At 37.9% G+C, this 12,330-nt stretch overlaps 1 protein-coding gene across 2 annotated transcripts; it reads left to right on the forward strand.

The window, feature by feature from the left end:
* Positions 1 to 2,917: 2,917 nt before the first annotated feature.
* On the forward strand, positions 2,918 to 11,861 carry LRRC30 (leucine rich repeat containing 30). Of its 2 annotated transcripts, XR_009154433.1 has the most exons (4): positions 2,918 to 3,676; positions 6,884 to 6,919; positions 7,759 to 7,927; positions 10,438 to 11,861. XR_009154433.1 is itself a non-coding variant. In XM_058177299.1 (3 exons), the coding sequence occupies exons 1-3, from the start codon at positions 3,168 to 3,170 to the stop codon at positions 7,805 to 7,807; spliced, it is 594 nt and encodes a 197-aa protein (XP_058033282.1). In that variant the 5' UTR covers positions 2,918 to 3,167; the 3' UTR covers positions 7,808 to 10,426. The 2 variants fall into 2 exon arrangements, 1 of the variants encoding a protein (XP_058033282.1); XM_058177299.1 differs by lacking the exon at positions 10,438 to 11,861 and having other exon boundaries at positions 7,759 to 10,426.
* The last annotated feature ends 469 nt before the right edge of the window (positions 11,862 to 12,330 follow it).

The raw sequence follows: 12,330 nt of genomic DNA on the forward strand, positions 1-12,330 counted from the left end.
GCTTCAGGGATATTAGGCACCCTCTGGGAAAAAAAGTGATTGATTGCAAACTGAATATGAGTCAACAGTGTGACAGTTCCACAAAAAACACAAATTAATCAACAGAAATCTATCATGGGACATAGTTGTTAGAGATTATATTCTGAGTGGCTTATTTTTTTATCTTGAATATTGTGTGTAATTCTGGGCATGACACTATGAAATTAGGCATTAACATACAGCAGTGATGTCAAATTGGCGGCCCATGGGCCAGATGCGTCACATGCATGTCACACCCACCATGGCTCTACAAAGGCAAAAAAGTCACAATATGTCACAATATGTCACGATACGTCATATGACACGATCAAATTTGACACCCGTGATATAGAGTAACATCTATCTATCGATGTTTGAGGAGTCCCAATAAGGGAAAATTTGGTTATGCAATGACTCCTGGTGGTCAATGTAACTGGAAATACCATACAGGATATATATTGTGCAAAGTTAGAGATCTCCTCCCTCCAAGAGGGAGGATGGAACTCATGTAAAATCTAATATCTGAGGTCATGACATAATGTAACATCTGCATCTCACTGTTCAAAGGTTAAGGAGAAATGAATGTAAACACCATTCTGAAAACTGTAGACTTCTTTTCCTACAACGACTGAGCCCCTGGTTTTTCCCAAAGCAGTTGTACTTTATCTAGTCATCTAAAATGAGAAGGAGCAACTATAGAAATTCAATTCCTAGAACTTCACGAGGACTTGAACCCCATGGAATAACATCTGGCTACCTGTGCCTAAGGAATCCCAATTAAGACAAAAGCAGTCCTCTGCTGCCTCTTGTGGTCAGTGTGACTGACTCTTCCAGCTTAGAAGGTAAACTTCTAAAGAGAACAGGTGGAAGGAGATGAAGATAATCACTAGCATTTATGGATAAATCTTCATTAGCTGATTTTTACATATAAAGACTTGATTTTTACATATAATTTATTGTCAAGATTGAAAGTTATAAATAGTTGGAAGTCAAGGAAGTTCCATTTATTTACATGTACCATACCTATGCTTTCTAGGTATCTCTAGGGATTCTTCCCTAGTGGTTCAGGGGCTAAGATGCTGAGCTTGTCAATTGAAAGGTCGGCAGTTCAGCAGTTTGAATCCCTAGTGCCGCATAATGGGGTGAGTTACTTGTCCCAGCTTCTGCCAACCTAGCAGTTCGAAAGCACGTAAAAAATGCAAATAGAAAAATAGGGACCACCTTTGGTGGGAAGGTAACAGCGTTCCATGTGCCTTTGGCATTTAGTCATGCCGGCCATATGACCCTGGAGACATCTTCGGACAGCGCTGGCTCTTCGGCTTTGAAACGGAGATGAGCACCACCCCCTAGAGTTGGGAATGACTAGCACATCTGTCCAAGGGGAATCTTTACCTTTTGGGATTCTTCCAATATTTCTACGTGTGCAGACCAACTGCATAGTTTTACTATGAGAAAATTCTTCATGCTCAGTCTGAAAGGAGCACTTAAGTTAAAAAAAAACAAGTTTTTAAAATTTGAACTAGAGAAAAATTATTGTTTTCCTTTCCCTCTCTTTAGTTGCCTTCTCATTATTAAATCTCTCACCCACCAGGTATCGGCTCCCCAAGGCATCTATTTTCTTTAACTTATTAAACTGGTTGCATAGACTATAAACAGCAGGAGGCCATCAGGCACAATGCCTCTTCTCCATTATCCATTCAGTCTGAGCTGCCATTCCACAACATATCAGTATAATGGAGGCATGGACAAAGAAATGGAGTTCTTTTCCTTTCAGACAGACTGAGGCCATTCTTGGTGATATTATTTTTTTAACCAATTCCAAGTTAAAACTAAGATAAGCTAGAAAAAAGCATATCTTTAAAGCAATAATAACAACAACAGTAGTTGTTACTATTGCTACTAAAAGTATATGTTGTACTTTTGTAGATGAGGAGACAAGTCCAGGGGTGAAATGCTACTGGATCGAACCGGATCACGCAATCCGGTAGCGATTGCAGCTGGTAGTTTGGTGATCTGGTAGCGATGGTGGAGCAAAGCTCTGCCCACCCACCTGGGTGTCATTACTTCTTGGTTTTAACCAGGAAGTAATGTGTTTTTGACCTTCTGCACATGCACTCCCAAGCCGGTAAGGAAGGTAAATAGATTTCACCCCTGGACAAATCCTAAATCAGATCTATTTTTAGAACATATAAAATAGAATGATTTATTATTTATTTTATTTATTTATTTAATTAAACTTTTATACCGCCCTTCTCCCGAAGGACTCAGGGCGGTGTACAGCCTACATTAAAACAATTAATTTATTGTAAACTCTCCATTCAAAAAGAACCATTGCAAAATATGTATTCGTCTGTCTGTCTCTGTGTGTGTGTGTGCACACGCGTACATGCATTCTGATTTGTTGCGCTGTCAGTCTGATGTTTAGACTGGCTTTGCCATTTTTATTCACCTATCAAATTTTTCCCAAGGACATTACTATTATTACTTATTTAATTAAATTTATTGGCTGCTCAACTTCAATAGTTTCTGAGTGGCATGTATGTATTCCCATGGAGCCCCAAAATAAGAAAACCATGAAAGAATTCAAAGCCATTACAATTTGGAACTCCACATCAAAGTTACTAGGAAAGTTGTTCCTCAGCTGAATAAACATTATGGGGTGGAGGGGTGGGGACAGCGATTATCCTCTATCCGTGGTTTTTTTATAGTTACTCTTCCTAATTGTCTTGCTGCTACCTCATACACCAAATATTCAAGAAAGCTGACATGGTAAAGTTATATACAGCATTGAAGTGACCTCTTTGCAATGAAGATGCTTATCTATCCAATAAAGCCCTAGACAAAATGACAGTGACAGCTGCTTGGCAGCATTCACTTTGAATGGAACAGGATTGTCAGTATCAAGCATGTCATGATAGCATATAACATCAAGACAAACATCTCAAAGCCCATTTTGGAAAAGAGGATATTCTTTTCTTGGTTGCAGAAGTAATTTAGGATGCAAAGTTTTCTTCTTACGGGATGCATACCTTTTTGGCTTGCTCTTGTTGTAGGAGTCTTCTGAAAGCTCAGCAGTTTAACCAGGTGTTAATTGTTGACAGCTACAAAGCAAAATTTTGGTCAGCAAAAGCAGCAAAAGAGAGAAAATTATGGGGGGAAAGAACTCCAAGGATCAAGGAGAAGAAAGCACAATGCCACTAAAGAAAAGCCAGAAGCTACCTCTTTGGGAAGAAACTCTTCTTTCTGGAAAAGATCCCAAAACACTGTTAAAGCGTGGGCTGCACTATGTCAGTCTGAACCTCATCATGAAGGGGATGATAAAGACACCTAACTTTTTATGGGGACTACCACAAGTCCAGAAATTGAATCTTTCACACAACCAGCTGGTGACCCTTCCTCCAGCTTTGGGGAAACTTGACCAGCTGGTGGTCCTGAACTTGTGTGGGAACCGCATAAAGTCCCTGCCTAAAGAGATTGGACTGCTTAGGAATCTGAAGGTTTTGTTTGCCAATATGAATTGCTTGACTGAAGTCCCGTTGGAGCTTGGACACTGTAAGAAGTTGGAAATTTTGAGCCTCTCACACAATTACATCTCTTGGCTCCCTTCTAGCATTGCAGAACTGGTCAACTTAAGGAAGCTGAATCTGAGCAACAATCGGTTTGTTTATATTCCCATGAGTGTGTTTGCTTTGAGAAATTTGGATTTTTTGCATGTAGGCTGCAACAAACTTGAAAACATTGGAGACAGTGTCCAGTTTCTAAGCAAACTGCAGATCCTGATTGCTGACTCTAACAACATTCATGCATTGCCAAGGTCTATCTGCTCAATCACTACTCTCGAATTGCTAAATGTTGATTACAATGCTATACAAGCACTTCCGTATGAACTTTATTTGCTGAATCGATTGCCCAAAATTGCTTGGAATCCTCTGGATAAGGGACTCCATATTTTGCACAATCCTTTGTCAAAACCATTGCCACAAATTATAGACGGAGGAATAAATGCACTCTACAAATACCTTAAAGAGAAAAATCAGCTTGTATAAATATATACCTTGGTTTGGAACAGTTTTGGTAGTAATGCCTCAATTCTGCCATTTATTTTTTTCTAGTCAATGGCTTTTAATATACAAAACAGATACTGGAATACAGTTATAATTGGTTTTTTTTCTGGAAACAGGTACATTGTCTATGGAATAAAAATTTTTTCTAAATAAATGTATCCTTTGAATACTGATGTAGGAGTCAGAATAACTCTCTCCAATAATTTCAATATTTATCTGTATTTAATTATTAATTAAAATAATAGCAACAGGATTTTAAATGTTTCTTCTTCTTCTGTAAGGCTTCACTGGTGTTATTTTAAAGGGCATGAACTCAGTTGTTATGCAGTTCTGACTATAACTCTTATTCAATATGTTATGCATACAACTCACATATATATATGCTATTGCTACTGAAACACCAAAAACTAGAAGATGAACTGGTATTTTAGGAAGCTTTTACTGGTATATAGTCACTGAGTAATTGTTATTGTTATATCACCTGTCATGGTTTGCGCTTATTCTATTCTTCTAGTTCATTAGAAAACCAGCTTCCAAAAATCACGGTAGAATTAAGTTTGCTACTAATGAGACAAATATCCACATTCGAAACTACTAAGAATTGCAAAAATAATTTTAAAACTCATTACAACAGAAATTGGCAGGATGAGAGAAACAGTAAGAGACACCACAGAAATGTGTTCTGTTGCAAATACTAGGTGGAATCTTGAGATTTGAGAAGTGGGGTCATTCTTCTAAGTAATGATTGCATGATTGTGATGCAGCTTATAGTACTGAAAACCAACTGCATTTGTTTCCACATAATCCTTCCAAGATGTTTTTTAATATGAGCTGCAACTTATTTTTCCTGTTCTTTGCCTTCATTTCCCTTAATTATGGTATTGTTGTGCATAAAAAATGCCCCAGGACGAGTCAGAGAGATGTCAAAGTACTATAGAGGTCTTTTTATGCTTTAGGCCTGGGCACCTGAAATACAGTTCTTGTATTATACAAACTGTTTCATGGAATTATTTTGTGGCAGTATAAAGAATACTGTAAATAATTACCCAGTGGCTCAGGGGCTAGGACGTTGAGCTTGTTGAGCGAAAGGTCGGCAGCTCGGCGGTTTGAATCCCTAGTGCTGCTGTGTAACAAGGTGAGCTCCCGTTACTTGTCCCAGCTTCTGCCAACCTAGCAGTTTCGAAAGCACATAAAAATGCAAGTAGAAAAAATAGGGACCACCTTTGGTGGGAAGGTAACAGCGTTCCGTGTACCTTTGCCGTTGAGTCATGCCATCCACATGACCACGGAGACGTCTTCGGACAGCGCTGTTCTCGGCTTTGAAACGGAGATTAGCACTGCCACTTAGAGTCAACAACGACTAGCATACATGTGCGATGGAAACCTTTACCTTTTATTGTTTCATCCACTAACTTTCTTATAACTCAAAAGTAGTAGCCATTTCCACACTCAAATGTCTAAGGAAGATTAAGGGGGGAAATTTAGTTGTGAATCTACTTCTGTTGATACCAAAATTAATCTACCTGGGAAGGCTGTGAATATGAATACAGTAAAAGCCTTGGTAATGATGTGGTGTTATCTGTACATCCTATCATTCTAAGAAAATGCAATGCGCTCTTCAAATATTTCCATTTTTATTCCACTTTACAGAGAATAAGTTTTTCTCACTGTTGTGTTTTTCTCACCTGTCACCATTACAGAATAACCTCCCAAGGGTTGACATTAGAGTTGAAATCCTGACAGCTTTTTAAAGTAAAACTTTACTTCAAAAACAAAACTCTGTAACTGTGAAATGCACTTTCGAAACACTAGTGTTAGCAGTTTTAGCAATTTCCCTATATGAGATGTATCAGTGCAGAGCAAAGGGTATTGACAGATAATTTGGGACTAACAGCATATTCAAAAGTAAGCAGCTGCCTAGTTTTCAGAGGTTGTAAACTTGATTTGTTATCTCACTTGGAGTTATATGTGTAAGGAAATTAATTCTAAATATGCATATATCAGTTTGAATTCTATGGATGCTGTTAAGAAAAAGAGAAGGCATACAATAGGTATAATAGTCATATTGGACTAATATCTGGAGATTAAAAATAAGCCACCCAATTAATCAACAGGTTAGACATCAAAGCACATTCACTTTTGAATAAGTTATATTGTTATTAAAGTGATTAGTTGCTTAATGAAACAAAATAAACCATATTTTAAGAACCATGATAAAATTAAGACGTTTGAGTTCTATTTGTTGCAGAGTAAAATATTTTACTGTGTGCACAGCTGAAGTCATACTTAAAAACACTTGCTTTCAATTGGACCCTGATTTCTGCTTTACGCTTTTTATTAAAACGTGTACTTTACACCTTTGGATGAAGAGGATGCACTGAAATAAATAAATTCTCTAGGAAGCATCTTAAATAGGGCAACAGATTTTGGGTTTGGTTGTAGCAATAACTATGTCCAACATTACAATACTATAGATACAAACTTCAGTAGCAGAAAATCATCACTGGATACCACATAGAGTCAATTACTTGACAGCATTCTTAGGAAGTAATACAAAACTAGATGTCATTTGTGTTTTCATTTAAAAAAAAGGTTTTGATTTCATAATTTACTCACTTTGCTCTATACTCAAAAACCTTTATATCAATATAATGAAAATGAATTCCTCAGTTTTACATCTCTCAAAGGCTTTCTGCTAATCACAGCAATTATTTAGTAATCTTGTAATTAAATATGACTATTATTTCTTGTTGTTTTTATGGATATTTCACATAATTGTTCTTTATTTTCAAAAATGACAGGTATATTTACACAAGCACCTGCAAAATGCAAGATAAGTAATTGTGTGTGTGTGTGTGTATGAGCTCTGGTTCTGCTCGATTAAGCTTTAGCTCCCTTGATTTCAATGCAATTTAAGGAGCATAACTAATCAACATAGAGATTCTTTAGCATATAAACAAAAAAATGGAATTTAAATTTCTTGCTTCCTTTAATTTATTTAACATCTAGGATATTGGAATTCCATTTCTTACCAAGGAACTAATCTGAATGTTTGAATTTGAAGAACTAGTTTAAGTGACCTTGGCCTGGTCATTTTCTCTTAGCCCTAGGAAGAAGGTAATGGAAAACCCACTTCTGAAAAACCTTGTCAAGAAAACTTCAGAACTTGTCCAGGGGGGTCTTCAAAAACTGGACATGACTGAAAAGAAAAAAATATCATAAAAGAATAAAGCAAATATTTATATCCTATCACAATTATGTATTTCCCATAATTTTATCAGCCCATTTAGTTCTAAAATAATGGTGAAATTATGAATTACCTAGCTTCCTTCTAAATATAACTCTTATGGCTGATCTGAATATGATTCCTTAAGAGAGGAACAATAATGAGGCAGTTACAGAATTGTCTATAATAGGTCAGCCCAAAGATAGAAGTTGAGCCAGAATCAGACACCATAGTTTCTTCCTTCTGAATTGTTGAAAAAGGTGTTGGTACTGAGTAAATATCACATAATACAGAGACACTGAATTTCTTCTTTGCAAGAGAAACCACACTGGGAATGATGGTTTACTTAAGGGTAGTTCAGCATGCTGAATAACTTTGCAATTAGATCAAGCTTAATGAACATTTGCTGAGTTAATTCTGTTAACTTAATACATGTGTATCACTTTGCAGTCAAATCAGGCTCCATGAGCATCATCTGAGTAAGGTTAAGGCTCTCTGATGGAAGTCTGATGCTTGTCAGCCTGTGCAACAACTGGTTATCCTTGAGTACTGATGACCCTTGATATATGATTTGTTGCTTTGTTGCCTGGATTGTGATTTTTGCCTTCTGAAACCTCAAGTAAGGTTCAGATTGATTTATCTTTAAGTTTCTGGGCTCACTTAAAAATTATTCTGCTGTTGTTGTTGTTTTTAAATTTGATTGTGCAGCTACTATTTTGCTTCTCCTAAACTCTGTTAATGCCAATATACATTTTTTGCACTCAAATAAGAAAAAAATCCTTTTTTGTTGCTGTCATTAAATAATTTTGATTTTTCTTCTATTCATATTTATAAGTGTTAACAGGCTTTGTATTTTATTCCCTGCTGAGTGGAACAGAATATATTTACCTGCAAACTCTTATTAGTGATGTGAATAGAAGTTTATAAGTTGGTTTTATGGAGTGTGTCTAAACAATATTTAAAATCTTGCAATTCTAAAGAGAAATGGATTACAGGTAGTTGTTGACTTACATTCAAAGTTACAACAGTGCTGATGAAGGGAATGGTTTTCCAATTCACAGTTGTTGCAGTGCCCCTGTGTGATCACATGACTGAAATTCACACATTTTGCTGGCTATTCACTCTTCCAACCACAGAGGTCTTCAACCCCCTCCACCCTTCATGCCCTTTTGGTCCACTGCATTCTGTGGCCCCTGCCACCCTAGCTGACCTTTGTGGTCTTTTTGTTCCTGCTGCTGACAAAGCATGCCCACCTGGCCCTTTGCAAGGTAGCTGATGACCATACAAGGCTTTCTTCCCAAAGGCGGCACTGTACTTTCCTCATGAGACCTCATGACCTCATATCACCAGTAGCTGCTTTATGAAACTCCAGGTTGGGCCCACCTCATCAGCTGTGGGAGCAAGAAGACAATGAAGGTCAGCTGTGATGGTAGAGCACAGAGTAATGGGCTTCAGAATGCAGGATGCCATAGGTGACTATGGTTGAGACTGGGATGGGGTGGCTGTGGCTTTTTACCATGCTGCTAGGTCAGCTGAGCCTAGGATTTGCTGGAGCCCCTTCTTCTTGCAATTCCAGAGCCACAGCACATCAGAAAGGCCCTTAGTGCCATACTACTGTCCTGGGCTTCACACTGTGAAGGACTTCATGCTGCACTGCAGCTCAGAGACTTCTTGGGGTCACAGAGCCATGGCACATCAAGAAGACCCTTTCCACTGTAACCACTAGAGCAGGGTAGGGGTGAGCTTGGTGCTGTACTATGGCTCAGAGCCTTATTGCAGTGCCAGAGCTGTAGCATGCAAAGAAGTCCTTTGTGCAGCACTGCTGGGCTCGGCTGGGCTTGGCTAGGCTGGGCTGGGCTGGAATGTCTGCCCCTTGCTCAATGCTGTAGTTCAGGAGTTTCTTGTAGCCCCAGAATTGTGATGTGTCAAGAAATATTCTTGAATACAGCTCATCCATCTGGAACCCATACCACATCTCTGACATAAATACAATAGAAAGAGTCCAGAAATATTTTACTAGAAGAGTTCTTCACTCCTCCGAAAACAACAAAATACCTTATACCAACAGACTTGAAATCCTGGGATTAGAAAATTTACAACTCCATCGACTTTGACATGACCTGTGTTTAACACACAAAATCATCTATTGCAATATCCTTCCTATAAAAGACTACTTCAGCTTCAATCGCAATATTACAAGAGCAAAAAATAGATTCAAGCTAAATGTCAACCGCTTCAAACTTGATTGCAGAAAATATGACTTCTGTAACAGAGTTGTTAATGCTTGGAACTCATTACCTGACTCCATAGTCTCTATTCAAAATCCCAAAATCTTCAACCAAAAACTGTCTACTATTGACCTCACCCCATTTCTAAGAGGGCTATAAGGGGCATGCATAAGAGCACAAAAGTGCCTACCGTTCCTGTCCTATTGTTCCCTTCATCATATCAAATTGATATAGTTGATGCATATTTTTATACATATATGTATATTTTCTTCAAAATATGTTCTTTTATCTATGGCAATTGTTTGTGTATACTGTTGTGACAAAAGAAATTAAAAAAAAAATCCCTGAGCTGCAGCATATTCTACCCCAGCCTCCCTGAACTTGTACAATACTACAGCACCCCTCCCCACAACTCATGCATGGCCTGTGCTGAGCTTTCCAGGGCCTCCACCACCACCCTGGAGCTCTCCTACCCTTTACTCTTTACATGGGACCCAGTGGTGGCTTTCTACCGGTTCACACCAGTTTGGGCAAATCAGTACTGCCGGCGGAGGGAGGCTCTGCTCACCCGCCCGGACATCATCATGGATGCTCTGCGCATGCACAAAAGGTTCTGCGTGCACACACACTCACAGTTCCAAACTGATAGCAAAGGTAAGTGGAACCCACTACTGATGGGACCCTCTCCACTTCCTGCTTAATCACCCACAAGCTTGGATTATTGGGACTGCCGTAACATCATGCTTTATGACCACATTGCTTAGTGATGGAAATTCCAATCACAAATGTGGTCATAAGAACTATCTGTAACAGTATTGTTTTTTTTCAAAAAAAGCATGTACTGTATGTAATATTAAATTTATCCATGCATTTTAATTCCAGTATTTCCCTTCTCTGATAGAAAACTCCCAGTTCCCAGATGAGTGGAAGACTCCATCATCAGCACTGAAAAAACTCTACTATTAAGTTACTTCATTGTGTAAATGGAATGCTAGCAAGCTATTTTGTTATTTGCTTTAAGAAGACCATCTTTGCTGATTTCATTTCACTGCTTAATTAATAATAGACAATCCTTTTGCCCAAGATCTTTCCTTAGTATTTGAGTGAAATGCTGGGAATGTCTGTCCAAATCAATGCAAAGAAATAGTTCAGAGTTAAAACTATGACTTGTTTTAATACCAATTTAGGCTTAAGCTGACAGTAAAAGTAAGAAATCCAATATGTTTAATGATTATTTTCCTTCTGTACCATTTAGAATTAAAATTTAGTTGCAAATCTGGAAAAATTCTAGAAATCTTATGCAAGATTGTGGATAAAGAAGGTAGAAGATATCGCACACAAAACAACACATATGTATGTCTCAAGTAATACATCGATGACAAAGCAAAAGATTCAGGATTGCCTGGACATCCATTCAATTTTCTCTAGAGTTTTGGTATTATCTCATCAAGGTTGCCAACCCTGAGTCTGGGGATACAAGGGTCACTATGTGGAGTACAAAAATCAATCCTATATGAAAACACTTTATCTGAGGCCTTTAGACTTCTGTAATATGCAAACTATCATAAATTCAAATCCTCATACAGTGGAGAAAAAATGCTACTAAAACTCTGACAAGCAGTGCTAGTTCATGTTGATAGCACTAAGCTAGATTGACCAAGAGCCTTTCTGAGTATAGGCAGCTTTCTAAGTTTCCTTTGGAGCTACTTTAGGATGTCACCCAAGGCTACATGAGGATGCTGCTCATGTTAATTATAGCTATTCAGTCATGCATTTGTTTGGTACACAGTCCCTAGAAACTAGGTATGCTGTTTTCGAATGTCCTTAAATTGTTTGCAAGTAAACAAATTCTATTTCAGAGTCAACTGGTATGCAGCTCTATAAATAGTGTTAGATGCTCGCTGATCAAGCTCTAAGCAAGCGTTGCAAAAGAATCTCCTCACAATTACAAATTAATTAATTCAATTTTGATTAACATATGCTATCTCCCTCTGCATACTTCTCAGTGCATATCAACCTTGTCCAGTTTGCAATACAGACCGGATCCTTTCCTATCTGGAAAAATAAAGATGTTCAATATACATTTTAATGTACTAAGAATTTATTCGATCCCAAATTGTACAAATATATAGGAACCTTGGAGACTGTTAATTTAAGCATCTATTTATTTACACCAGCCTAAGCATGTTTGTATGGCTATATTGCAGCCTGTCAAAAGAATTGTAATACTGTTTAAAACGTGTCCTCTCCTGACTGTTACTCAGTAGATTAACAGAACATTTTAGTCTTATTAAAGGATCAATAAAACTACATATAGGCTAATCTTAAACAATTTTAAGACTCTTGCTTCTTTACATATATTGATTTTGTTCTGGATAAATTTATCTTCTCTTGAGTCTAGAAGCACTAAATAGGATGCAATCAATTGTAGCTGATAGGCCACTTCGACTCTGAAAAGCCTGATCTAAATAAACTCATTGCCAATTCCTTTTGCAGTAAATGCTGGAAATACATTTCTTAGGAAATACTTCCTTCATGATTATTCCACAGTGAAAAATCCTTCCAGCAATAGAGTTGAGGTTTGTTTGTCATGTGTCATTTTGACAGTGTCGTCTGATCTCATGGCTACTATTCTGCTAAACTATTTATCACAAGCTGACAGCCTGACATCAGTAATGGGGGGAGGGGGGAGAAGTGGAACCAGTGGCAGTGGGGATGCAGGGTGGGAACTCGGAGGAATCTAAACAAGCAGTACAATCCTGTGGGAAGCACCAGTGTCTCAAGGTCACCCCAA

Source organism: Ahaetulla prasina, chromosome 3, assembly GCF_028640845.1.
Source record: "Ahaetulla prasina isolate Xishuangbanna chromosome 3, ASM2864084v1, whole genome shotgun sequence".
Taxonomy (NCBI): Eukaryota; Metazoa; Chordata; class Lepidosauria; order Squamata; family Colubridae; genus Ahaetulla; species Ahaetulla prasina.